General features: G+C 41.3%; 1 protein-coding gene across 10 annotated transcripts in view; it reads right to left on the reverse strand.

The window, feature by feature from the left end:
• Positions 1 to 27952, reverse strand: part of frmd4ba (FERM domain containing 4Ba) — a 176459-nt gene that overhangs the window by 72893 nt on the left and 75614 nt on the right. For all 10 annotated transcript variants that reach the window (XM_060919235.1, XM_060919232.1, XM_060919238.1 and 7 more), the window contains one exon: positions 19970 to 20026. In XM_060919235.1, the coding sequence (XP_060775218.1) occupies positions 19970 to 20026 (57 nt within the window). The remainder of the gene's footprint in view (positions 1 to 19969; positions 20027 to 27952) is intronic.

Here is a 27952-nt window from a genome sequence, read left to right on the forward strand (position 1 = left end):
GCGTAGCACTGAATTAGTTATAAGCCGTGTACAATGAGACTGAGTGGAATAACTTATTATAGCAACATTCACTGGATTTTGAGAAACGGAGCTTTTTTTTTTTTTTTGCAAGTCCGACAAATAAAAACTTTATAGAAAACGTCCGACAAAATAATTTCAGCTTAGAAAGTAAAACCAGCGAAATGCCAGTAGCAAATTTGTGAAAAATGCTATAATAATTCATCTCATTATCTGTAGCCGCTTTATCCTGTTCTACAGGGTCGCAGGCAAGTTGGAGCCTATCCCAGCTGACTACGGGCGAAAGGCGGGGTACACCCTGGACAAGTCGCCAGGCCATCACAGGGCTGACACACAGTCAACCATTCACACTCACATTCACACCTACGGTCAATTTAGGCTACGTTTACATTAGACCGTATCTGTCTCGTTTTCTTCGCGGATGCACTGTCCGTTTACATTAAACCGCCTGGAAACGCCGGGAAACGGGAATCCGCCAGCGTCCATGTATTCAATCCAGATCGTGTCAGCTCCGGTGCTGTGTAAACATTGAGAATACGCGGATACGCTGTGCTGAGCTCTAGCTGGCGTCTCATTGGACAACGCCACTGTGACATCCACCTTCCTGATTCACTGGCGTTGGTCATGTGACGCGACTGCTGAAAAACGGCGCGGACTTCCGCCTTGTATCACCTTTCATTAAAGAGTATAAAAGTATGAAAATACTGCAAATACTGATGCAAATACTGCCCATTGTGTAGTTATGATTGTCTTTAGGCTTGCCATCCTTCCACTTGCAAGTGGTAAGTGATATGCGCTGGGATCACACACACAGCGGCTCAGTCCCGAATCGTGGCTTGTGCACTTCACTCGCGCGCTGTGTGAGCTGCGCAGGGCCAGAGTGCGCACCCTCCAGAGGGCACTCGCTGTTCAGGGCGGAGTGATTTGGAGCGCAGGATGCCTGCGGAGCCGAGCGTATCCGTGTATTGGTGTTGCTGTGTGCACGCAAATCGTGTATTGGTGTTGCTGTGTGCACGCAAATCGTGTATTGGTGTTGCTGTGTGCACGCAAATCGTTTTAAAAACGTTAATCTGATGATCCGCTGATACGGTCTAATGTAAACATGGGCTAAGGCTACGTTCACACTGCAGGCTGAAGTGACTCAAATCCGATCTTTTCGCCCATATGTGACCTGTATCCGATCTTTTATTGACCATATGAACGACACAGATCCGATTTTTTCAAATCCGACCCAGGCCGTTTGGATATGTGGTCCTAATTCCGATTCCTATCCGATCTTTTCATATGCGACTTCAGTCTGAACCGCCAGGTCGCATTCATCCAACTTTCACGTCATCAACAAGCCACAAACGTCACTGTTCTGCGCTGAAGTAGGTGGCGGGTCTCTCAAAAAAAGTTACAACAACATGGCGCATAATCACGGGCGCAGATAGAGGGTGGGACTCGTCCCACCCAGATTTAAATTCACCTCGTTCGGTCCCCCCCACTTATAGGGAGGAAAAAACGTCTATGCTGTCTTTCTTTGCATAAGGCAAACCTCACGGAAAAATCAAAAGACTAATTACCATTCGGTTTATTGAGGTGCACAGCAGTACATACATAGTTGCAACAACTCACATAAAACAAAACAAAGACTGATATTCGGTTCATTGCACAGGTTGCGAGCTCGAGCTTGGTTGCTATGGTTACTAACAACAAGTTTGACAGGCATATCGGGGTTGGGGTTGGTTTGCTGGCAGCTTTGTCCCCCCCCCCCAGTTTTTTGTCCCTCCCAGTTCAAAAAATGTATCTGTGCCCCTGCGCATGACATCAATGCGAGGGACGCTTCGGGCTGTGAAGGTTCTGAATCTTCTCAATGGAAGGACGCAGAGGTTAGGGAGCTGATTTCCATTTGGGGGGATACAGCTATTCAAGCTAGATTGGATGGGTCATACCGCAACCGGGCGGTTTTACTTCCGTAAACACTGGCCATGCTCACTGCGTGTGACGTCGTCGTATCCTGCAATGCGCATGCGGAACACTTTTAGGTCGCTTTTCGTTCATACTGAGGATCACATACAAGTCGCATATATTTGTTAATGTGAACGACCTCACAAAAAAATCGGATTTCACAAAAAAATTGGAATTGAGCATTAAGCCTTGCAGTGTGAACGTAGCGTTAGAGCCACCAGTTAACCTAACCTGCATGTCTTTGGACTGTGGGGGAAACTGGAGCACCCGGAGGAAACCCACGCGGACACGGGGAGAACATGCAAACTCCGCACAGAAAGGCCCTTGCCGGCCACGGGGCTCAAACCCGGACCTTCTTGCTGTGAGGCGACAGCGCTAACCACTACACTACCGTGCCGCCCCACGGTCGATTTTAACTCTCAAAAATATTTTTTCCCCCATTTATGCAGCATACAAGAGTCAAGGATGGACATACTCAGGAATTTATTTAAAAATAAAGGCTCTGCGTATCTGCTTTAAAGACCTGGATCTTCGTTAAACAAGACGGAGAAGTGATCACGGCGCATTGTAACTGTACGGTTGTGGAAGAGTTTTGTCGTGACCTTCATGCATATGGACTTTGTGAGGAGTAAAAGAAAGAAACAGCTGGGGACTTCAGCGCTTCGTGACTAAAAAAAAAAAAAAAGTACCGTAAAATAACGACACGTAGCAAGAAAAGTACTCGGAAAACACTAAGGACATCACTCAGAGAGAAATACAAACAGTTCATGAAGTGATCGCTGCAAACTCGAGCACGCTTCGACTTTCAGTGAGGCTCAAAAGCCACCTTTCTCGACGTCTTTTTGTGAAATCCTATGTTCGTTCAGCCTTTATTAGTTCATGGGGAACCCTGAAGAAACTTTTATCAGTTTCACAGCTTGAGTCAAACAAGGCAAGTGTAAGGCATTTTTCGTGCGAGCAATGCACCTTCTCCGTACAAACACGCACTTTGTCAGACCACCAGCTAAAGTTTTGAATAACTAATGAGGCGGATGTGACGTCACGTGAAACCCAGCAATACGAGTAGCCAATCTGAACACGCGAATGCTCATATCCAGTGAACGTGGATAGAAATATTACACACAACCAGCCACATGACAATACTCCACAGTAGTTTTATTGTACTATTATCAAGTTGTATGTTATCCTTCTGACTGCCACACACACAGTCCTTGTGTTTAATGGTATTTGTAGACTCAGGTTGTGTAAACGCACCGTCTGTGCATGTTGTGTCTTGAATAAGATCTGAACTAACCAAAAGCATTTAGTTACCTGTGCATAATGTGAACCGTTTTAGTGACACACCCCGTCTCTCCAGTCCTACAAAACCTTCACAGGACTTTTCAGAGCATGAATCAGCTCGTTTTTGAAATTCTTCCTGAACATGGTTTTCCCGAAAGTGTTTTAGTGTATCGGGCCCAATACGCTTGCTCTGCCTGCCGATACGCTTAGCCGCTTTAGTTAAAATCCGATACGCTTAGATTTATACCAATACATTAAAATTTCCTACCCACAAATAACTAGATCCAAAGGAGAGCAAATAACAGATCCATTTACATATTGATTGATATTTGTGTTAAACAAGCGGTCTTTTTTTCCCCAATGTTTGTGTTGATTCTGTCAAAGTAATATTTCCACGTGGTATGATTGCCAACAGATTAGTTTGTTTACATGTCAAGATCACATGTTCAAACCGTCCAATAAAAATATCGAAAGAAAACGTCAGATATCCAGGAATTTTCCGATTCATTATAACCAGGGCTTTGAACCGGTTCAAGGAACGAAAACGAAAACCGGGAACTTTTTCTATTTCACATGGAACAGAAACGAAACCAGAAACTTTATTTTTTATGTTCCGGAACAGAAACGCTTATTAAAAATAATGGTAACCGGTTAATACCGGTTTTTATTTCGTTCCTCAAAGTTTCCATAGCCTACAAATAAAAAAGTCATTCTCCTCCTGCGCAAGTTTCTATGACCCGCTGGGGTTCGCTGACTGAATGGAGAGAGCGGGAAGGTGGACTACTATCACGTCTCCATTACTGAGTGTCTGAGCAAAGAAGAGCCTGAACGATGCAACCTCCCTATTGGCTGTTTATTGGCTGTTTGTAAAAATGTATCAGTTGTTGCCCTTCCCACGGGAATCATCGCGGGCTCGAGAGACGAGACCTGACGAGTTAGTTCGTTGGTAGCAGAACAAAATGTCTGGACACAAATCGGGTTTTCAGAAAAGGAAAGAAAATAAACGGAGGGTCGAAAATACAAAAAAGGAGGCAGAAAATGCAAAACGAGTTTTAAGGTAGGACAAATGGTTAGTTTTCTGAGGCAGCCCGCCGTGGCTGCAGGCTTTCAGTTGTGTCATTGAATGGTTACTTTTCTGAGGCAGCCCGCCGTGGCTGCAGGCTTTCAGTTGTGTCATTGAATGGTTACTTTTCTGAGGCAGCCCGCCGTGGCTGCCTGCAGGCTTATTTATTATAGCCCATTTAGTTAAAATAGTTGATATAAAATGTTTATAGTTATGTGATGGTTGTCCTGATTTAGACTGGGTTTTTTTTTTTTTTTTTGGGGGGGGGGGGGGGGGGGGGGGGGGGGGGTTGCGCGATGTTGCACCCGGGTCCAGATTAGGGCAGAACCGGCCCTGGCTACATTTCAGGTGTAGTTTGTTTTATGTATGCATGCACTTGCATAGATGTGTACTTGGTCTTCCAATATGGCGCCTAACAAAATCTCGCGGTGCGGTGACGTCATGCGGTAGCCCTCTATAGGGCCTGACTAGCCTTTGGTAACACACTAAATGAATTATCTTTCATTTTTGGCACTTTTTCTGTTTGTGTAGATGGGAAGACATACTGAGAATCCAAATCGCCAACATTTGAAATAATAATTGTTTTGAATTATTTCTTGTCTTATTTAATGAAGGTTGTAATAGAATTAGCCTACATTTGGCTTAAGCTTGATGAGACAGAGACATAACTTTATAGCCATTTGTTAAACCGCTGACAGGGAACGTAATTAACCGTTCCGGGAACGAAATTTTTTTATTCTAACCGGTTCGGGAACCTCTATTTAATGGTGGAACCCAAAACCGGAAACGTTAAAATTCCGTTTCTGTTCGGAACGAACCAATAGGAAAAAAATTCTGGTTCAAAGCCCTGATTATAAGCGATCTCATTGGCTGCCGATGTTGTCCCCTACCAGACGGGCAAAGCCGACCAATTTTAATAAGCGAGGAGAAGACTCGCTGGACAATTTGATCCACATCAGCATGGATGACAGCGAGATGGACTATGAGAGCGTTGCCCAACATCGGGCCAAGCGAAAGCCAAGGAGAATTAATCTGCTTTAAGCTGGGCATACACTGTGCGATTTTTGGCCCGATTTTCACTCGTGCGACTATTTTGGAGATCGGGCCGAGTTTTGGCTCAATCGTGCGTCTCAGATCGTGTAGCATACATGGGGTAACGACAAGCGATTAACACCTCACGACCTCCTCCCGATCGATCGGATGAAAATCAAACCTGTTTGAAATTCTGAGCATCAGCATCTGAGCATCGGATCGTATAGCGTGAGAACAGGAATCGTAAGCTGCGTGCTGTTTACCCCTGCGATTCACTCGTACAGTGTGAGCAGCAGCTGAATACCGCGATTGGAGGGGGAAAAAAAAAAAAAAATCGCACAGTGTATGCCCAGCTTTAAAGGAGTAGAAAACTTGATTCATTAGTTTGGGTTTGCAGAAAGATTATGTACTTATAAACACAAACTGAAGTTGTCCAAATCTGTCAAATACAGCATAATTTCAAATAATAATCAAGCATTTTTGGCAGTGTGATGTCACTGGGATCCATTTAACAAAAGGCGGCTCCGGATTATTCTTTGGTTAAAGGGTCACAGTGACATCACACTGCCAAATATGCTTATTATTAGTCGAAATTATGCTACACTTGACACTTAAATTCTCTTCATGAATGTGTTTATAAAAAGTACATAATCTTTCTGCAAACTTAACTTAATTCATACATTTTTCTTTTCCTTTAAATATGTTTTAATCTTAATCCAGTCCATTTAATAAAGTGCCAAAATTTAAACTTTATAATACACAGTTGCCTTACTTTTCTTTTCAGTCTGTCTTAGTTCTACATATATTATGGTAATTGCATCAGAAACATTCTAAAATCAATACAGTTAGAGTAATACAGCAACTTATTTTAAGGTGGCAGTTCTTAGGTTCAGATCCCTTTGTGATCAACAGGAGGTCATGATGATCGATTCTCTTCACTGGATTGCATAAGATGGAGCAAACCACTGGTCATATTTTCATGCACATTTTTGTTACAACACTACTTGATCATAGGTAATTAACGGATCCCCGTAGATTTTCAACCTATCATATACCTCAGTAATCTATAACAAAACAGTTTAACTTGCATGTTGAACTTTAAAGGAACAGTCCACCGTACTTCCATAATGAAATATGCTCTTATCTGAATTGAGACGAGCTGCTCCGTACCTCTCCGAGCTTTGCGCGACCTCCCAGTCAGTCAGACGCAGTCAGACGCGCTGTCACTCCTGTTAGCAATGTAGCTAGGCTCAGCATGGCCAATGGTATTTTTTGGGGCTGTAGTTAGATGCGACCAAACTCTTCCACGTTTTTCCTGTTTCCATAGGTTTATATGACCAGTGATATGAAACAAGTTCAGTTACACAAATTGAAACGTGGCGATTTTCTATGCTATGGAAAGTCCGCACTATAATGACAGGCGTACTAACACCTTCTGCGCGCTTCGACAGCGCATTGATACGGAGCTCAGATATCAATGCGCTGCCGAAGCGCGCAGAAGGTGTTAGTACGCCTGTCATTATAGTGCGGACTTTCCATAGCATAGAAAATCGCTACGTTTCAATTTGTGTAACTGAACTTGTTTCATATCACTGGTCATATAAACCTATGGAAACAGGAAAAACGCGGAAGAGTTTGGTCGCATCTAACTACAGCCCCAAAAAATACCATTGGCCATACTGAGCCTAGCTACATTGCTAACAGGAGTGACAGCGCGTCTGACTGCGTCTGACTGACTGGGAGGTCGCGCAAAGCTCGGAGAGGTACGGAGCAGCTCGTCTCAATTCAGATAAGAGCATATTTCATTATGGAAGTACGGTGGACTGTTCCTTTAAGGTGAAATTTCAAATGGCGTATACATTAAAGGTCATAGGCAACAGTCGGAGGTGAAATGTAGAATATCAACTTTGTCTAGAAGAACGATCCAAAAAGCGAATTCAATCTTCCGAGTCTCTGATTTGCACCCTAAAATTGAATAAAATGCTTAAAGGGCATATCCTGGACCAATTTAAATTTTTTTTTTTAAATCTGAAAGAATGTCCCTTTACACACTCATCCAAAAGGGTAATTTCGCACAAGGCCATCTGTCTACAGCAGAAAAAAATAAAACACACCTGGAAAAATCCCAAGGGAGTCTGGAGCCAGATTCGTGACGTCACCTGCGGAAGCGCCAGCAGGCTGCGAGAGCTTTGCACGGTTTCAGTGCACAGCCTGTGTAGACCAAGCGCGCCCATTTCTCTCTCATTATCCGGTCTTTTGGAAAACGATGAGTACTAATCCCATCATGATTGGTGTTGCTACACCCTCCTACGATACATCTGTTAACCATTTTAATAATTACGCGAGAACGTTGAAGAAATTTGCAGAAAACCACCAGGTCGTTTTCTCATAAACAAACCAGCGCTAACGTAGGATTCAGAGGGAGGCGTCCCGCACGCGACGTCACGAAAATCAATGTTTGCCGGGAAATCCAAATGCCAAGTTTTTCCAGAGGCGGCCCAATTCGCCTCAAATGGCTTGATTTCAACCGAATTTTTCTGGTATTGCGCAAGGTAAAAAAAAATTGCACAAAATGCAAAATGTGACAGATATTTGACCAAAATTTAATATAAAATAAGAGAATTACATTTGATCTTGCTCCTAAATATACCCAAGATGTGCCCTTTTAAAGCCCTAAATTCTGGTATGATAATACACAGACAATCGAGCACCAGCAGCTTGAAGTGAAACTATAGATGCTCTCAGGTGCATTTTCAGGGTCTCTGAGAGGTTTTAGATGATTATAGGATAGATTTTACCAGTGTTTCAATGCTTTCTGTCCTAAATAAATAGTTTTAAAGCTCATAGGCAATGGTTTTAATTTTATGCACATTTGAAACTTTATATGTTAAACCCTCTGTAATTTTCTTCTGGTCCCAAGAAGTACTGTTAATAAGTAATAATTAAAATAAGTTAGCACGGATTGTGGCGAATTTCTGTTTGGCTATTTCCGTGACCACTCGGCGCTTGACATCATTTAAGCCCAACAAATCGCTTGAGTTGAGTCCACTTCCGGGTATTTTCATTGCTGTTCGGCTTGATTACAGATGTGCGTTCGGGAGTTTCAAAAAAAAAAAATCCATGCCTTATTGTTGTGCAGTGAACTGTAACAACGGGACCGGTTCAGGAAGAAGTTTTGACCTTTTTCCAAAAGAGGTGGAGAGAGTGGATTGTATGTGTGAAGCGAGAGGGTTGGCAGCCAGGTAAATACACCACTCTGTGCTCCGATCACTTCAAGGAGGTTCATTTTTGAAGAATCCCCATCATATTTTGCATGATGTTTTATTATGGTTATGATTATTCTGTGAGCGCACCAATCCTTAGGTGTATAAATTTACAACTTAAAATACAATTAGTGAGAACTGTAGACTTTTCAGTGGACTACAACCTTTTTAAGGGAATACGATGTAGTCAACAATTCATCATGTCCCAGATCAAGCCGCCATTTTCCCACAAATTTGCAGAATTTTTGCCAAATTATCTGTATTATCTCTATCACCATTCAAAACCGTATAGATTATTGACTGAGTATATTTAGTGGGGTCCCTCCACAGTACCCAGTTTCTGAGACAGACCCATATACAACCCTGCTTAGCCGATTCCATGTGAGTAGCTTATGGAACCTTTCTCCTACAGTAGCCAGTACTCTTCTATTTTTTTTTTTTTTACTCAAATTTTATTAATTTTTGGCAAAAAAAAACAAAGACAAAACAAAACAACACAACATTACAGAACATATTACAGGGTCAGTGGGGTACATGTTATTAATAGTCCTCAATTGTCTCTGACATCAATCCAAGTTTTCAGTGGTGCCTCTGCTTTGGGTTTTATAATCCATCCATTTCTTGCATTTCTTATCAAATTTTGTTTGTTGAAGTCTCAATATATAAGTAAATTTTTCCATGTTGATTATCTCCTCCACTATGTCCAGCCAGTTCCTCCGAGTAGGAGGGTCCTCTCTACACCATTTCCTGGTAATTGCTTTCTTGGCCGCAGCCAATAGAATTTTTGCCAGATATCTATCTTCGTATTGTACATTTTCCTTTGTCAGGTTACACAGGTATAATATCTCACATGACTTTGGTAATTCATATCCCAGTATCGTTTTCAATTCTGCCCACACATCATTCCAATAGTTTCTTATTTTAGTACATTCCCAAAAAACATGAGTGTGACCTGCATTCTGCTCTCCACACCGTCTCCAGCATGTTTGTTGTGTAGTTGTAATTTTGTTCTTTCTTTTGGGAGTGATAAAGAACCTGATCATATTTTTCCAACAGAATTCCTTCCACATCCTGGAGCTGGTGGTGGTTCGCTGTACATCACATATGTTAAGCCAGTCCTCTTCAGTTAACAGCATTTTACTTTCTTTCACCCATCTGTCTCTCACATACAGTGTAGTAGTTCCTCTGCTCCTCTCTAGCCCTTGGTACAGTGCCGAGACCACTCTTCCAGTGATGTTTCTATATGCATTACACAGTGTTATAGTTACTTTATTCAACTCCTGGGGAAGATCTGGTTTTATCTCTTTGTCAAAGTAGTCTCTAACTTGGTAATATCTAAACAGGTCGCAATCCTCCAGTCCATATTCCCTCTTCAGTTTTTGGAAACTTTTAATTTTACCCCGATCCATTATTGTACAAATTGCTGTAATCCCCTTGTCTATCCATTGTTCATAGCTACTATCCATTACCCCTGGTTTAAATTTAGAGTCACCAATCAGCCAGCTCAAAATTTTTGTTTCACTTTCTAACTTGTATTTCCTAATCACTGTGAACCAGATTTCCAGAGTGAATCTAGTAATTGGATCAAGCATATTCTTATATTTTTTAAACATGTCCCTGTTTGCAATCATACTTTGGATGTGGTATCCCTCTCTTTTTAATTCTATTTCTTTCCACCTTGCAGTATACTCAGGGTCACACCAATACACCAAAGGCCGAGTTTGGGCAGCATAATAATATTCTAAGAGGTTTGGTAGGGCTAACCCGCCTTTGTCTTTGGTAATCTGAAGAGTTGCATATTTTATCCTTGGTCTTTTCCCTGCCCAGATGAATCGTGAGATTTTTTTGTTCCATTCTCTGAATTGTGATGTGGGGATTTCTGTTGGTAATGATTGGAATAAGTATAATATCCTCGGTAAAACATTCATCTTTATGATTTCTATCAGAGATGCACCGATTGACCGGCTGCCGATCGGAATCGGCCGATTTTCACGTGATCGGCCATGACCGGCGACCGGCCGGTCAAAATTAAAATATGCCGATTTTCTGCCGATCAAAACTTGTGTATCACATAGAGATGAAAGTGGAAATACTCGTAATTCGCAACTAAAAAGGCTGCAGCTACACTGGCAGCTTGAACATGCTTTCTAGTGCGATTGTGTTGCGCTTGCGCAGAACAGTGTCAGTCCTGAGCGCCTAACGAGCACCGGCGCGCGCGCCGTTAACAAAAAAAAAAATTCACGATAGTTAATTTTTTTTTTTGTGCCAGATATTGGATGTGAAAAGAAGAAAACATTTGTGGTTGTGTGAATTTCCCATTACAGGAATTAATACGTTAGCCTATTACCAAACATCTAGTTAGATTTGTACAAAGAGAGAAAGAAAAAAATGTCTTTTTGTTTGTTTTACGACCTTGGTTGCACTTGATTCCATTGGAAATTACTCTACAAATACACATTTGACAAAGATGATAGAATGGCTATGGTTTAAGTATGACTGGAAATTATTTTTGTATTTTGATACTGAATGAAGAAATGGGTTGTTCTATAAGGCATAAGTTTTCAGATGTAAATAGGCTTATGAAAGTGTGTTCCGTAGCAGTTGGCAAATAATATATGAGGGGGAAGTTGTTTTTGTGCCAGATATTGGATGGGAAAAGAAAAAATGTTTGTGTGAATTTCCTATTACAGGAATTAATATGTTAATACCAAACATGAAGAAAGATTTTACAAAGAACAATGTCTTTTTGTTTGTTTTCAACCTTTGAGGTGTTGAAAATTTATTACTGAAAATCTGGCAGAATGTTCTATTAAAGAAAAGATAAAAAGAAAATAGTCTTTGTGTGTGCTGTGAAGTGGTTTGAAAAAATGAAATCGGAATCGGCCAAAATCGGTATCGGCAGGTCACACTCCATGGAAAATCGGAAATCGGAATCGGCCCAAAAAATTGCAATCGGTGCATCTCTAATTTCTATTCTGGAGCTAAAATCCAATGTTAGCGCCTTCCATCTTTCTATATCTTTTTGAATTTCTTGATTTAGAGTCCCATAATTAATTTCGTACAGTTTTGTTAAGTTTCCACTAATATTTACACCTAGATATTTCATTGTTTTTGCTTTCCATTTGAATTTATATGTTTGTTGAATGGCTTGGGGTGGGTTATAGTTAATGGGTAGTACCTGTGTTTTTGTCACATTGAGTTTATATCCCGACAAGTAATAAAATGAATCCAATCTTTCCATAAGTCTTGGAAGACAGACATCTGGTTGTTTTAGACTGATTATAACATCATCTGCAAATAGACCAATTTTATGTTCTGTGCCCTTTACCTCTATCCCTGCTATATCATCATCTTCTCTTATTGCCTGGGCCAAAGGTTCTATGTAAATTGCAAAGAGAGTTGGCGATAAGCAACAGCCCTGTCTAGTAGATCTTTCCAGTTTGAACCAGTTAGTGAGGTTACCATTTATTTTAATTCTAGCCTTCGGGTCCTGATAAAGTGTTCTAATAATGTTAACGGAGTCTGCATTAAAGCCGAATCTTTCTAGAGTAAGATATAAAAATTTCCAACTGACGCTATCGAAAGCTTTTTCTGCGTCCAAACTGAGCAGCAGTGCACTTTCTCCCTTTTTTTGTACTTCTTCAATTATATGTAAAGTCCTCCTTATATTGTCCTGTGTTTGGCGTCCCTTGATAAAGCCACATTGATCTTCATTAATTAGTTCTGCCATAAAAGTTTCGATTCTTTTAGCTAGGATGGTTGTGTATATCTTGTAATCACAGTTTAATATTGATATAGGCCTATAGTTTTCACAGAATTCCGTATCTTTTCCCTCCTTAGGTATCACCGTAATTATCGCTTCTTTCCAAGAGGGAGGGATCTTGCCTTTTTTTAAGGTTTCATTGAAGGCTGCTAATAACATTGGGCCCAATTCCTTTTTAAACATTTTGTACCATTCTGCCGGGAAGCCGTCACTCCCCGGAGCTTTATTTGATTTCAACTTATTAATGGCTTCTTCCAGTTCCTTTACTGTGATACATGAATTTAAACTTTCATTCTGTTTCTCTCCTATTGTTGGTAGGTCTAATGAACTTAAAAAGTTTCTTATTACTTCCTCATCCGCTGATTGTGGTTGTGTATATAGTTTTTTGTAGTACTTTTCAAAAGACATTTTCTATTTTTCCTGGTTCAAATTCTAATGAATTGGTTATGGGATCTCTGATTTTATGAATTGTATTCATGAGTTGCTGTTTCCTTAGTCTCCTAGCTAGTAATTTTGAAGCTTTAGGGCCTGATTCATAATAAGTCTGTTTTAGAAATCTGGATTTCTTTTCCACTTCGTCTCCTAGTATCTCATTCACTTTTGTCCTCACTTCCTTGATTTGTTGAAGTAAACCTGTATCATTCGAGTCTTTATGTTGTTGCTCTAATTTTTTCAGTTCTTCAATCTTCATCTGATATAATTTCCACCTATCTTTCTTATTAAATGCTGCTTGAGATATTAGTTTTCCCCGCATAACTGCTTTCATGGCATCCCATAGAGTAGTAAAGTCTACCTCCCCATTGTCGTTCTCTTCCTTGTATGTATTTATTTCTCTTTTGATGTCCTCAACGAATCCTGGATTGTTTAGTACACCAACGTTCATTCTCCATATTGTATTCCGTCTCCTGCTGATCATATTCAGTGTCAGGTGCAGAATACAATGATCTGACAGGTCTGCTACTCCAATCTTACACTCTTCTATTCTAAATCTATCTGCTGCATTCATAAAAAAATAATCTATCCTTGAATAGACTGAGTGGGGAGCTGAGAAGTATGTGAAGTCCCTTTCGAATGGATGTAGTTCCCTCCAGACATCTGAAATTCCCAGCTCTGTTAATACAGTATTTAAGTATCGGGACACTTGAGTTTTGCTATTTTTCTTTGCGCTAGTTGTGTCCAAATCCTGATTCAGTGTATTGTTAAAATCCCCTCCACATATCAGTATCCCTTCTATTTCCTGAACAACAACTTCAAATAAGTTCTTGAAAAAACTCTTATCACTGTCCGGAGGTGCGTAGACATTGACGAGTGTAACTAATTGATTTCCAATTTTCCCTTTAACCAAAATGTATCTTCCTTCCTTATCTTTAATTTCCTTTAAGGTCTCAAATTTTGTTCCATCCGGTATCAATATCAAAACCCCCCTTTTCCTCCCATTTTTGAATGAGCTATAGTATGTATTTTTAAATCCCAGTCTTTTATATTTTTCATGCTCTTGATCTGACAAATGTGTTTCCTGTAGAAAATTAACCTGTGCTCTTTCTTTTTTTAGTTTTGCTATTATCTTCCCTCTTTTCATTGGGTTACTTAACCCGTTCACATTCAGAGACACCACTTTAAGCTGGCTATGTTGCGTCATCTCCACTCTAAGTTTCCCTCTTCTCTCCCACTGACACCTTTAACTCGAACAACAATAAGAACTCTAACTCCAGAACAATGCTTCCGATAACAACGGGCCTCTTCAATCATGCCCGTGCCCCTGTTGGTAGGAGAGGGGAAGGTCCCCCAGTAATGGGGGGGCCCCTCACTAGAGGTGGATACTCTTCTAAAGAGTATCAAGAGGCCAGTACTCTTCTAAATGAAAAAATATATAAATACATAATATGTTATTTACCAGCTGGGAGGTAAGAGGCCAGTACTCTTCTAAATGAAAAAATATATAAATACATAATATGTTATTTACCAGCTGGGAGGTCCGTATGGTGAAATACCGTGACTGAGGTCTTGAAAGTACTGACCTCGGCCCAGAGGGCCTCACTCAGTACTTTCAAGACCTCGGTCACGGTATTTCACAATACAGACTGACCTTAAGCTGGTAAATACTATTTATTTTTTTTCCTTTACCAAATTCTAACGGAAAACGAGAGCGCCCGAAAGGGAAAACCAAGCCAAGCCGCCATTTTGAATCCTCATTCACAGCTGTAATGCAATTGGCTTCCTCCTCGGTATACAAGTGCACTTCCATGGCAGGAAAGAAAACTACATTTTGCCACCTTTGTAGTCCCCCATTTATACAAAATTGAGCCTTGAATACTGACCTCGGCCCAGAGGGCCTCGCTCAGTACTTTCAAGACCTCAGTCACGGTATTTCACTATACGGACCTCCCAGCTGGTAAATCTCATCTCATCTCATTATCTGTAGCCGCTTTATCCTTCTACAGGGTTGCAGGCAAGCTGGAGCCTATCCCAGCTGACTACGGGTGAAAGGCGGGGTACACCCTGGACAAGTTGCCAGGTCATCACAGGGCTGACACACAGACAACCATTCACACTCACATCTATGGTCAATTTAGAGTCACCAGTTAACCCAACCTGCATGTCTTTGGACTGTGGGGGAAACCGGAGCACCCGGAGGAAACCCACGCGGACACGGGGAGAACATGCAAACTCCGTACAGAAAGGCCCTCGCCGGCCCCAGGGCTCGAACCCAGGACCTTCTTGCTGTGAGGTGACCGCGCTAACCACTACACCACCGTGCCGCCCCAGCTGGTAAATAACATATGTAATTTTGAATTACTATTGAATACTTGAATCATCATCAAATCCAAACAGATGAAGCCCCAATTCTGACATCTCATTATATTCTTCATCCAAAGGTGAAGTAACATTGTCAGGGGCTCCAACTTGGGAAATTGCAAAGAGGGAGTAGCTCGGAGGGAGACAAGTTTGAGCGCCGTAGGCGCGAAGGCAAGTTATATATATATATATATATATATATATATATATATATATATATATATATATATATATATATTTTTTTTTTTAAATGGTTGTGTATATGATTCACCACATTTCGTGTCAATTAAATCTTATTAATAGTAACAGATCTAGATAAATCCAGTGACTATAGACCAAACTTTAATATGCCTAAAGTCAATAATGACTATTATAAATTGCCAATGATAGACCCTCTGATGATAATGTTCTTCTAATAATATTCTAAGTTAGTAAAAGTCAGACAAGTTGGTTAGAATCTAACGTCTGGTCTGGTGCTCTAACCCTGTCAGATATCGGGTCGTCTTGCTGCCGTCCAGAACAGTCCGCCATTCGTCCCTGGCAACCATCATGACGGGCGATCCCAACTTTATCTTGGTGATTTTCTGATTTTTTTTTTTCTTCGTAGTTTGGCTTTCGCCATTTCCACCAACGGAACTTCGTTTCATTATCTCATTCAAGAGAACAAAGTTAAAGACGAGCAGGCAAGAAATGCAGACACACACACAAAAAAAAAATATGGTTGAGTGTTGCAGGTTTTCTCGTTCTCTCAGGCGCATCATGAATAGCGCCATCTGTAGGCTTTATTGATAACTGCTAAGACACTGGTGTCCCTTTTCCACCAAAGCAGTTCCAGGGCTGGTTCGGGGCCAGTGCTTAGTTTGGAACCGGGTTTTCTGTTTCCATTGACAAACAACTGGCTCTGGGGCCAGAAAAACAGTTCCAGGCTAGCACCAACTCTCTGCTGGGCCAGAGGAAAGAACCGCTTACGTCGGGGGGGGGGGGGGGGGGGGGGGAATTGTTAAGACCAACAACAAGACCGCGAAAGATCGCCATTTTTAAGCGACGAGAAGCAGCAGCTGTACAAACGCGAAGTCATCCATTATTATTATTATTATTGCTGCTGCTTCTTCCGTGTTGTTTTTGCTTCGATATTCGCGCCAAGGTTTATGCAAACGTAGCGACGTAACTGACGTATACAGCGACGTAACTGACGTGTCTCCCCTTAGCACCGCGAGCTATGGAAAAGCAAACTGGTTCTCAGCTGGCTCGCAAGTTGAACGAGTTGTGAACCAGCGCCAGCACTGGCCCCGAACCAGCCCTGGAACTGATTTGGTGGAAAAGGGGTATGGGTGGCTCAGTTGCCCCTTTTCCACCAAAGCAGTTCCAGGGCTGGTTCGGGGCCAGTGCTTAGTTTAGAACCGGGTTTTCTGTTTACACTGACAAAGAACTGGCTCTGGGGCCAGAAAAACCGGTTCCAGGCTAGCACCAACTCTCTGCTGGGCCAGTGGAAAGAACCGCTTACGTCAGGGGGTGGGGGGTGGAGTTGTTAAGACCAACAACAATCGCAAGACCACGAAAGATCGCCATTTTTAAGCGACGAGAAGCAGCAGCTGTACAAATGCGAAGTCATCCATTATTATTATTATTATTATTGTTGTTGCTGCTTCTTCTCCTCCGTGTTATCGTTGCTTCGATATTCGCGCCAAGGTTTATGCAAAGGCAGAGACGTAACTGACGTATACAGTGATGTAATGACGTATACAGCGATGTAACTGATGTATACAGTGACGTAATGACGTAGCTCCCCTTAGCACCACGAGCTATGGAAAAGCAAACACTCCAATCCCCCCGTTACGCCGAATGGGGAATCGGCATATACCGCAGGGCACACACTCGAGTCCACCCATACAATGTCAGACACGCGAAAAGCCAACTATTAATTTTCGTCAACATGCCTTAAGTATTATTGTTCTCATCAGTATTAGTTTTGTTATCTGTGTATGTATGGGCATTTCCTTGCAGTTTGTTTGTGTGTAAGTTTTTCTTAAAAGAGTGATTCCACGCTTATGGGTACTGAAATGGGGACATGAACTTATTCACCTAAAACCATTTCTTTTTTTACCATCAGGTCACAAAACATGTAATCTTTAATGAATGATATGTTAAAAGATAACTTTAATTTTCTGAGATGTAATAAAAACATATTTATATGCCAAAGTCAGAACGTAACAGAAGTGTTGTGGACATATATATTCTCAATTTTAACAATGTAGAATTACTTTTTGAAACATAGGAAGGTGATGTTTTAGCAAATATAATTAATAAACATGTGTAGTAGAATAAACATACACATTCTTTCAATAAGATTAACATGGTATATAGCTAGATTGTAATTAATTTGTAACAGACGCGAGATGGACAATCGTAACAGAAGTAATGTAACAGACATCATTTTGGAACTCATAGGCTTGACTTTGGCATATAAATATGTTTTTATTACATCTCAGAAAATTAAAGTTATCTTTTAACATATCATTCATTAAAGATTACATGTTTTGTGACCTGATGGTAAAAAAAAGAAATGGTTTTAGGTGAATAAGTTCATGTCCCCATTTCAGTACCCATAAGCGTGGAATCACTCATATGCCAAAGTCAAGCCTATGAGTTCCAAAATGATGTCTGTTAGGCTACGTTCACACTGCAGGCTGAAGTGACTCAAATCCGATCTTTTCGCCCATATGTGACCTGTATCCGATCTTTTATTGACAATATGAACGACACAGATCCGATTTTTTCAAATCCGACCCAGGCCGTTTGGATATGTGGTCCTAATTCCGATTCCTATCCGCTCTTTTCATATGCGACTTCAGTCTGAACCGCCAGGTCGCATTCATCCGACTTACACGTCATCAACAAGCCACAAACGTCACTATTCTGCGCTGAAGTAGGCGGCGGGTCTCTCAAAAAAAGTTACAACATAGTGCATAATCACGGGCGCAGATAGAGGGTGGGACGGCTGGGATTCGTCCCACCCAGATTTCAATTCACCTCGTTCGGTCCCCCCCACTTATAGGGAGGAAAAAAACGTCTATGCTGTCTTTCTTTGCATAAGGCAAACCTCACGGAAAAATCAAAAGACTAATTACCATTCGGTTTATTGAGGTGCACGGCAGTGTATACATAGTTGCAACAACTCACATAAAACAAAACAAAGACTGATATTCGGTTGGTTGAGCTGCGCAGACTGCACAGGTTGCGAGCTCGAGCTTGGTTGCTATGGTAACCCACAAGAAGTTTGACAGGCATATCGGGGTTGGTTTGCTGGCAGCTTTGTCCCCCCCCAGTTCAAAAAACGTATCTGCGCCCCTGCGCATGACATCAATGCGAGGGACGCTTCGGGCTGTGAAGGTTCTGAATCTTCTCAATGGAAGGACGCAGAGGTTAGGGAGCTGATTTCCATTTGGGGGGATGCAGCTATTCAAGCTAGATTGGATGGGTCATACCGCAACCGGGCGGTTTTACTTCCGTAAACACTGGCCATGCTCACTGCGTGTGACGTCGTCGTATCCTGCAATGCGCATGCGGAACACTTTTAGGTCGCTTTTCGTTCATACTGAGGATCACATACAAGTCGCATATATTTGTTAATGTGAACGACCTCACAAAAAAATCGGAATTGAGCATTAAGCCTTGCAGTGTGAACGTAGCGTTACATTACTTCTGTTACGATTGTCCATCTCGCGTCTGTTACAAATTAATTACAATCTAGCTATATACCATGTTAATCTTATTGAAAGAATGTGTGTTTATTCTACTACACATGTTTATTAATTTTATTTGCTAAAACATCACCTTCCTATGTTTCAAAAAGTAATTCTACATTGTTAAAATTGAGAATATATATGTCCACAACACTTCTGTTACGTTCTGACTTTGGCATATAAATATGTTTTTATTACATCTCAGAAAATTAAAGTTATCTTTTAACATATCATTCATTAAAGATTACATGTTTTGTGACCTGATGGTAAAAAAAAGAAATGGTTTTAGGTGAATTTTTAAAAATAAGTTCATGTCCCCAGTTCAGTACCCATAAGCGTGGAATCACTTAAAAGAAACATGTGAATGTCAGTTGAAGTGCCTTGTGGAAAGAAATGTTTCACAATAAACATATTTGAAAACAAGCAAATTTTCGTCAACATAAATGTATCAAGTTATATATTTATTTATGTTCTCGGCGGGAGGTCGGAGCCTCTCCTCTGCGCTGCGCTCAGGCGGCGATTCCATTCACTGCAAAATCGTGCGCTGCTAAGCTAATGCTACACAGGCTGTGCACTGAGACTGCGCAACGCTCGCGCAGCCTGCTGGCACTTCCGCACGTGACGTCACGAATCTGGATCATTATGGCTCCAGACTCTGTCATTTTATTTTTTTCTGCTGTAGACAGACAGACAGCCTTGTGCAAAATTACCCTTCTGGAGGAGTGTGTAAAGGGACATACTTTCATAAAAAAAACACTAAATTGGTCCAGGATATCCACTTTAATTTTTTTCTGGGGAAACACTGCTGAAGTAGACGAGCAACAAAATACACCATGCAATTTCACCCAAACCACCTTCAACAAACACGGATAAAATAAACACAAAACAAGGTTTAGCTGTAAAAATGTACTAATGTTGTGTCGCACGCGCTGTCACTCAGTCAGTCAGTTATTGTTTTTTTTTTTAATTGAAACTGAAGACACTGTGTGTGTGTGTGTGTGTGTGTGTGTGTTTATACGAGCAGTCTGTCAAACAAGGCAACGTTAAATAGCGCACTTACCTGCAACACGAACGCAGCTAACTTGAAAACCTTTTCACTCTCCAATTCAACAGCCCCCTGGAGTAAAAACAAATTTAAAAAAGTGTTTTTAAAAAAGTACAATAATACGCAGCTCCAGCAGTTTCAAACTCTCTAAGCGTCCCAGCCAGCCGTCCCCTCACAGGTTTCCACAGGAACAAACCATTCCCCAGAAAAACCGGAGGCGTTAATGTCGTTTTGTTAAAAACATTTCACAATATTTTTGGTTTTTTTTTTCAGAAGTTCATAGGTCACACAATACTATATATATTAATACAATTATGTAAACATAATAAACACAAAACGCTTACAATTTGTTAATAAACATAGGGAAAACTCATTATCAGCGCCCCTGCACTGACTTGGTACAGTCTGCTAACAGGTTCAGCTGTTTCCAAGCAGCATCAAGAAAAAAAAAAAAAAAAAAAAAACTACACACACAACTTCTTAAAAGCAAAAGAAGACTAAAGGGTTGTTTTACAATCAGGGTACACAAGCTAAAAATCACATTTAACACTTATTATCTTCAATATCAAAAGGCTTGACTAAATAAACTTGGTTGTTTATTGTAGCCCTGTGATAGCTCTATTTACCATGCAAAAAAAAAATTGGTGATAACGTTATTTTTGGTGAATGTATGGCAATATCAGGGGCGATTCTAGCATCTGGTCTTTGGGGGTGCTTAGCCCCCAGAGCTGACAGAGGCACCTGACTTGAACGACAGTGTTTCCACATTTATTCCGCATTTAGACTAGACTTAACTAGACGAGAAGACTAGACTAGACAAGACTAGACTTATGCAATGTTTTAACAGAAGCTGACCCAATGAACTATGATATCTACACATTTACAACCACTGACACAAATATTTACGTTATATTTTTAACTAAACAAGACCTACTACTGCATTTGTAATGTTGGAGCTATTCATTTTGAACAGTGGTAATTGTTAATTAATGTGTTATTGTGTAATAAGTGTGTATTATTATGATTTTACATTAGTTTACATTAGTAAACGCTATGTTACATTAAATAAAATTGACTAACACACGGTGGTCTAGCACCGTAGCACTTGTACAGCTCTGCACAAAAGTATCTCAATATGGATGGTAAATGTCGTTTTTATCATTCTGTTCATAGACCAGGGAACATCAATATTGCATTATGCATATTATTGTGTTGTGTTTAACAATTGTAACTCCAGTCCGTACCTTCACATCTCGCTATGCCAGTAATACTCAGGTGCTACTTCGAGTTCCTCATCGGCGTGGAATCCAGTTAAAAAAAACACCATGTCGTAGCAAGCACTCGCGCGGACAGGCAACCCAATCAGAGGGGACGCAAGGAGGAGAGGTATTTTACTGGTCATAGAACTATCACCTAACAGGTGAATTCAAGAACACACACACGCCCGCGCACACATTCATTGCGCAGTGCGCGAGGGCACTTATTTCTGAAAATTACTTCCAAAAGCAGTGTTTTTGAGGGTGCTGAGCTAGGGGGTGCTGAGCTCGTTTTTGGGGGTGCTTGAGGACCCCCAAAAATAGGCTAAACACGCCCCTGGGCAATGTGTGTCATATTTAGCAAAATTACTCGTGTCATTTAGAAAAAGTGCTTTTTTGACCACAGGTAGCTCCAAAAGGGATGCACTTAAATCATTCATTATACCATAAAACACATATTTGGTTCCATATCATTGGAAACATAGTTAAGTTTTAATGTTGAATGCCAGTGAGTTTTCAGACTATTTTGATCAAATTAGTGTGTAATTGTGTCAAAAAAAATGTCCTCTAATTTTTCAATATAAAATAACATATCTAAAATGATTATTTTCATCCTAAAATGTGGTCAAGATATTGGGACATTAATATTAGAGACAATTAACACAAAGCTTACAGCCTTATATTTAAAAGCACTATGGAAGTAGTGGATTCTGAATTGTCAAAAAAAAAAAAAATGTCCTCTCCGAGAATCACTTCATTTGTTTCTCCCATCTTATAGCAGATTACACAAAACTGCCTGTCAAAAAATTACCTGAAATCTGTTCTTTAACTTGTCCTTCACTTAAAAACTGGTACAAGAACCAGTTTGAATCAATTTGAATTTTGGACCCCTGTGACACAAACTTTGTACCCTGATTGTAAAACAACCCTAAGGCCAGGTTTACATTAGACCGTATCTGTCTCATTTTCTTCGCGGATGCACTGTCTGTTTACATTAAAACGCCTGGAAACGCCGGGAAACGGGAATCCGCCAGGGTCCACGTATTCAATCCAGATCGTGTCTGGTCCGGTGCTGTGTAAACATTGAGAATACGCGGATACGCTGTGCTGAGCTCTAGCTGGCGTCGTCATTGGACAACGTCACTGTGACATCCACCTTCCTGATTCGCTGGCGTTGGTCATGTGACGTGACTGCTGAAAAACGGCGCGGACTTCCGCCTTGTATCACCTTTCATTAAAGAGTATAAAAGTATGAAAATACTTCAAATACTGATGCAAATACTGCCCATTGTGTAGTTATGATTGTCTTTAGGCTTGCCATCCTTCCACTTGCAAGTGGTAAGTGACGCGCATGCCCGACATGCACTGAGATCTCACACACAGCGGCTCAGTCCCGAATCACTGCTCGCGCGCTCTGTGAGCTGCGCAGGGCTGGAGTGCGCACCCTCCAGAGGGCACTCGCTGTTCAGGGCGGAGTGATTTGGAGCGCAGGATGCCTGCGGAGCCGAGCGTATCCGTGTATTGGCGTTGCTATGTGCACGCGAATCATGTATTGGCGTTGCTGTGTGCACACTAATCGTTTTAAAAACGTTAATCTGATGATCCGCTGATACGGTCTAATGTAAACCCCACCTAAATCAACTTTGACCTTAGTCTTGATGAGCCAAAATAACCTCAGACCATTATAATCATTTTTACTTCAAAGTTTTCTGTCATTAATCCAAAAATTTAGAACAAGACCTGAGGTCTTTTTCATAACCCCATGAAGTCCAGTCAGATCAGAAGAAGAACCAGAGAGAGGATCTTTACAAGAAAGAAAGCACAACTTTATTCATCACACACTTGTGAAATTCCTCTCTGAAGCAGTGGGCAGCCATGCTAACAGCGCCTGGGGAGTGGTTGGGAGTTAGGTGCCGTCCCATATAAACCTAACCGCGTGTCTTTGGACTGTAGGGGAAACCGGAGCACCCGGAGGAAACCCACGCAGGCATGAGGAGAACATGCAAACTCCACACAGAAAGGCCCTAGCTGGCTGCTGGGCTCGAACCCAGAACCTTCTCGCTGAACCACTACACCACCAAGATACACGATCAAATATTTAATAGCCTTAATCTAATAGTTCTTTATATATTAAATGTGGGGCGGCACGGTGGTGTAGTGGTTAGCGCTGTTGCCTCACAGCAAGAAGGTCCGGGTTCGAGCCCCATGGCCGGCGAGGGCCTTTCTGTGCAGAGTTTGCATGTTCTCCCCGTGTCCACGTGGGTTTCCTCCGGGTGCTGCGGTTTCCCCCACAGTCCAAAGACATGCAGGTTAGGTTAACTGGTGACTCTAAATTGAGCGTAGGTGTGAATGTGAGTGTGAATGGTTGTCTGTGTCTATGTGTCAGCCCTGTGATGACCTGGCGACTTGTCCAGGGTGTACCCCGCCTTTCGCCCGTAGTCAGCTGGGATAGGCTCCAGCTTGCCTGCGACCCTGTAGAAGGATAAAGCGGCTAGAGATAATGAGATGAGACGAGATCTTACAGGTTATCATTGATCATACCTTACGTACTCTTAGTCTTGGAAACGTCCTTTCTGTATGTTGCCCTGTGCATTATGATGTCTTATGATTTTTGTCAAGGCTGCATCAACACTACAGCTTAGTTGGTATTACCAGTGTTTAATTGCTGTCATAACACCATGGTGTAAATACACAAATGCATGTGTCCCATATTACCCAAGTTCATCCTATTTATAAATGTGGCAATGCATGTGTAATGTGTTACTTGTATAGAGCTTTTAACAACAGGCGTTGCCGCAAAGCAGCTTAACATAAGGAAAAATAAGGATTTTAAAAGATATGCACTAATAAATGTATCCCTAATGAGTAAGCCTGAAGCAACGGTGGCAAGGAAAAACTCCCTGAAACAAAATGAGGAAGAAACCTTGAGAGGAACCAGACTCAAAAGGGAACCCATCTTCATTTCGGTGATAACAGATAGCGTGACTAGGGCTGTAACGATACACCCAACTCACGATTCGATTCGTATCGCGATTTTTGACCCACGATTCGATACGCCCACTATTTTTTTTAAAATGTTTTTTTAAAGTAGTAAATTTGACTTATTAACATTTACTTACTTACATTAACTATTTAATAACAAATAATTCAGACCACTGCAGAGAATGAGTAATATGTATGCAAAAATGAACAAATGTATATCCAAAGATTGTTTTATTTCTCAAAATAATACTGTTGAGCCAGAAGCTCTGTTTTTTTCGGTTCTGAAAAAGTCATTTTTCCAAATCGTGTAAATCCGTTAAGTTTTTTTTTTTTTTGGGGGGGGGGGGGGGGGGGGGGGGCTCTCTCACTGTCTCACTCTCATAGGGCCAATGATTTTCTGTGATCGCGGAAAACAGATGGAAATTACGGAATTTTTATGGTGAAACATTGCTCGCGTGTCAAAATGTAACTGCTGCAGAAGGCTTCCGCCCAAGCAGACATGCCTTCAGTGTTGCCAGATATTGCTAACGTTTTCCACCCCAAAATATGTTCAAAACCAGCCAAAAAGCACCTAAACCTGCCCAATCTGGCAACACTGCATGCCTTTCCGGTCAAGTGATTGTGATTGGCTTGTGGCACACCTAGCCAGCCAATGAGCTGCTTGTTTACAGATTCGCTCCCCGCGTCGCAACCAGAATGGCGACCGCTTAAAAGAAACGAATGCTCTGCCAGTGGTGAGTGTGGACGTTGCGTGACTCGCAGAAGATTGTCGCATGTCGGCGAAAAAACGACTTACTAATAGATATAAAAAAATAAAAGTAATTTAAGTAAGTTTAAAATGTAATTTAAATAAAAAGTAAAGTATTCATAAATTGAAGTTTGGAAGCGCCTCTGTTTTTAGGCTGAGGAGAAGTTTGAAAGGGTGTACCACGATTCTTCCTTCTTGTATCGCGATACGGATCGTGGCTCTGCGTATCGCGATTTCGATTTGCATATCGTTACAGCTCTAAGCGTGACTACAAATAATTTACTTCTATAACAGTGTCCTGCATGGTCAAAAAGTGCAATTGTGTAACCAGGAAATTCATTATAGTTTTAACGTGGCTTTTATTTTGTTGAAGATATAGTGGCTTAAGTGCAAGACTGTTCATGAGAACTGCAGTCCTAAAGTTATCATGGCAATTGTAGTACTACGCAATTGTAGCAAAATGAGTAATACAAGCTTTCTGTGGCTAAATCAGCAGAGTCAAACTGCATCACTATCAGAATCTGACAAGTTATGTTACGTTATAATAAAAAAAAAAGGAAAAAGATATAAGACGAGGAAAATACTCACTGAGCACTTTATTAGGAACACCTGTACCTGTGTTTGAGCATTTCTATAAAGTGCTGATCTCTCGAGCTGGCCTTCTATAAGTGCAGTTTCTAGAGTTTACTCAGAAAGGTGCAGTCAAGAACAAAAACATCCAGTGAGCTGCAGTTCTGTGAGTGGAAAAGCCTTGTTGATGAACGAGGTCAACAGAGAATGGCCAGACTGATTCAAGCTGACAGAAAGGCTATAGGAACTCAAATAATCACTCTGTACAATTGTGGTGAGCAGAAAAGCATCTCAGAATGCACAATACGTTGCAGCTTGAGGCAATTGGTCTACAACAGCAGAAGACCATGTCAGGTTCCAATTCTGTCAGCCAAGAACAGAAAGCTGAGGCTGCAGTGGGCACAGGCTCACCAAAACTGGATAGCTGAAGATTGGATAAACGTAACCTGGTCTGATGAATCTCGATTTCTGCTAAGGCACACCAATGGAAGGGTCAGAATATGGTGCAACCAGCATGAATCCATGAACCCAATCTGCCTTGTTTCAACAGTCCAGGCTGGTGGGGGTGGTGTAATGGTGTGGGGAATGTTAATAACAATCAATCATCGCTTGAATGCCACAGCCTATTCAAGTATTGTTGCTGACCGTGTGCATCCCTCTATGGCCACAATCTACCATCTTCTAATGGCTACTTCCAGCATGATAATGCACCATGTCACAAAGCAATCCTGTCTCAAACTGGTCTCATGAACATGACAATAAGTTCAGTGATCTTTACTGTCACCAGGTCGGAATCCAGTAGAGCAGGAGATTGCATGACATAATCATCTCAGCCTCAACCAGCCTCTCAAAGGAAGGTTTCCAACATCTTGTGGAATCCATGGCATGAAGAACTGAGGCTATATCCACACGACAACGGCAACGAGATTTTATTAAAAAAAATATCACGTCCACATGGGCAATGGATCAGTAAAATATCAGGTACATATGGCAACGCAACGCTTGCTGAAAACGATGCAATACACATGCCACACCTCTACATGCGCTGTAAGACCGTCCCATTGGAGACACCAGAACAATAGAAGAAGTAGGACGCATGCGCATAAACCCCTTCTTCTACCCGGCGTGAAGCACTCACAGGAACAAACACACAACAACAAGAAGAAGAAGATGGCTGCGACTACGCGAGGAAATCGTGCCTTCTGTGTGTACAAATTAGTTTTATTAGTGTGCATAGTTTTATATAACTTAATTTTCTTATTGTGTGTGAACATTTTGAAAAGCATTTTTATATAATTTATATCACTTTTTATATTGCATGTGAACATTTTGAAAAGCAGTCTTATCCAATAAAAAAAAGAAATTCAAGAAATGGTTCAGTTACTTGTTTATTTAAAAGAAAAGCTGTATACAAAAGTGAATGCAATGCAGTGGTTCATACAAAACAGCGAGAGTGCCGCTTGTTCTAGTCATGTGGTTGTGACGTCATCGTAAACAAATCCGTTCTACTCATCCAGACGACTTCGCAACGGCGCCGTTGCCAGATTTTTCCACTCTGGAACCCGTTCTCGTTTTGGGGCACCCAAAACGCCGGTGCCATGTGGACGCCAGGCCGAAACGATAAACAATTTTATTAGATTCACCTGAATCCGTTGCCGTGTGGACAGCCTCTGAGGCTGTTTTGAGAGGAACACGGAGACCCTAGCCAGTATTAATATAGTGTTCCTAATAAAGCGTTCGCCGAGTTTGTATTTGAAACTACGTGTACTACGTTAAAATACAATGGGAAAATGAAGATCACAAATAAACCACCAGTATTTAAAATTTTGTATGATTATATGATTGCCTCGCAAGTTTGGTAAACATGACTAAATATGACCGCTAACGTTTTGTACACGTGTAGTATGCGTCAGTGTGTGTGCAAAAGAGATGGAGGGAATGCCTAGCCAGATTCCGCACAGTTACTGGCATTGCACTGCTTTCACTCCCCCTTTTTAATTAACACACTTCTGGCCTCTCCTGTGTCTGTGTGTGTGGCATAAGCTTCAGATTACTGAAGAACTGTTACTCACTTTATCCACTCCTTCTGCTCTCACAGTTATTACAGTGGCACACTAAAAAATCCATGCAGTCAAGTGATATTTCTGGAGGATTACAGAATCAGTTGATACTTTGGACTAGAGTTGAATGCTGGCATTGTTTAACAAGAGCGCAATGTGGCATCAGGCACTAAAACTAAAACCTGAACAAAGATTCAAATTTCAGAGGGTCTTGGAACAAATCTGAAATTACATTACATTACATTAATGGCATTTAGCAGACGCTCTTATCCAGACCGACATACAACATACCCAGAGCACCCTGGGGAGCAGTTGGGGGGTTTAGCTTCCTTGCGCAAGGGCATTTCAGCTATTCCTGCTGGTCCAGGGAATCAAACTAGTG

The sequence above is a fragment of the Neoarius graeffei genome, chromosome 4 (assembly GCF_027579695.1).
Source record: "Neoarius graeffei isolate fNeoGra1 chromosome 4, fNeoGra1.pri, whole genome shotgun sequence".
In the NCBI taxonomy this organism is placed as follows: domain Eukaryota; kingdom Metazoa; phylum Chordata; class Actinopteri; order Siluriformes; family Ariidae; genus Neoarius; species Neoarius graeffei.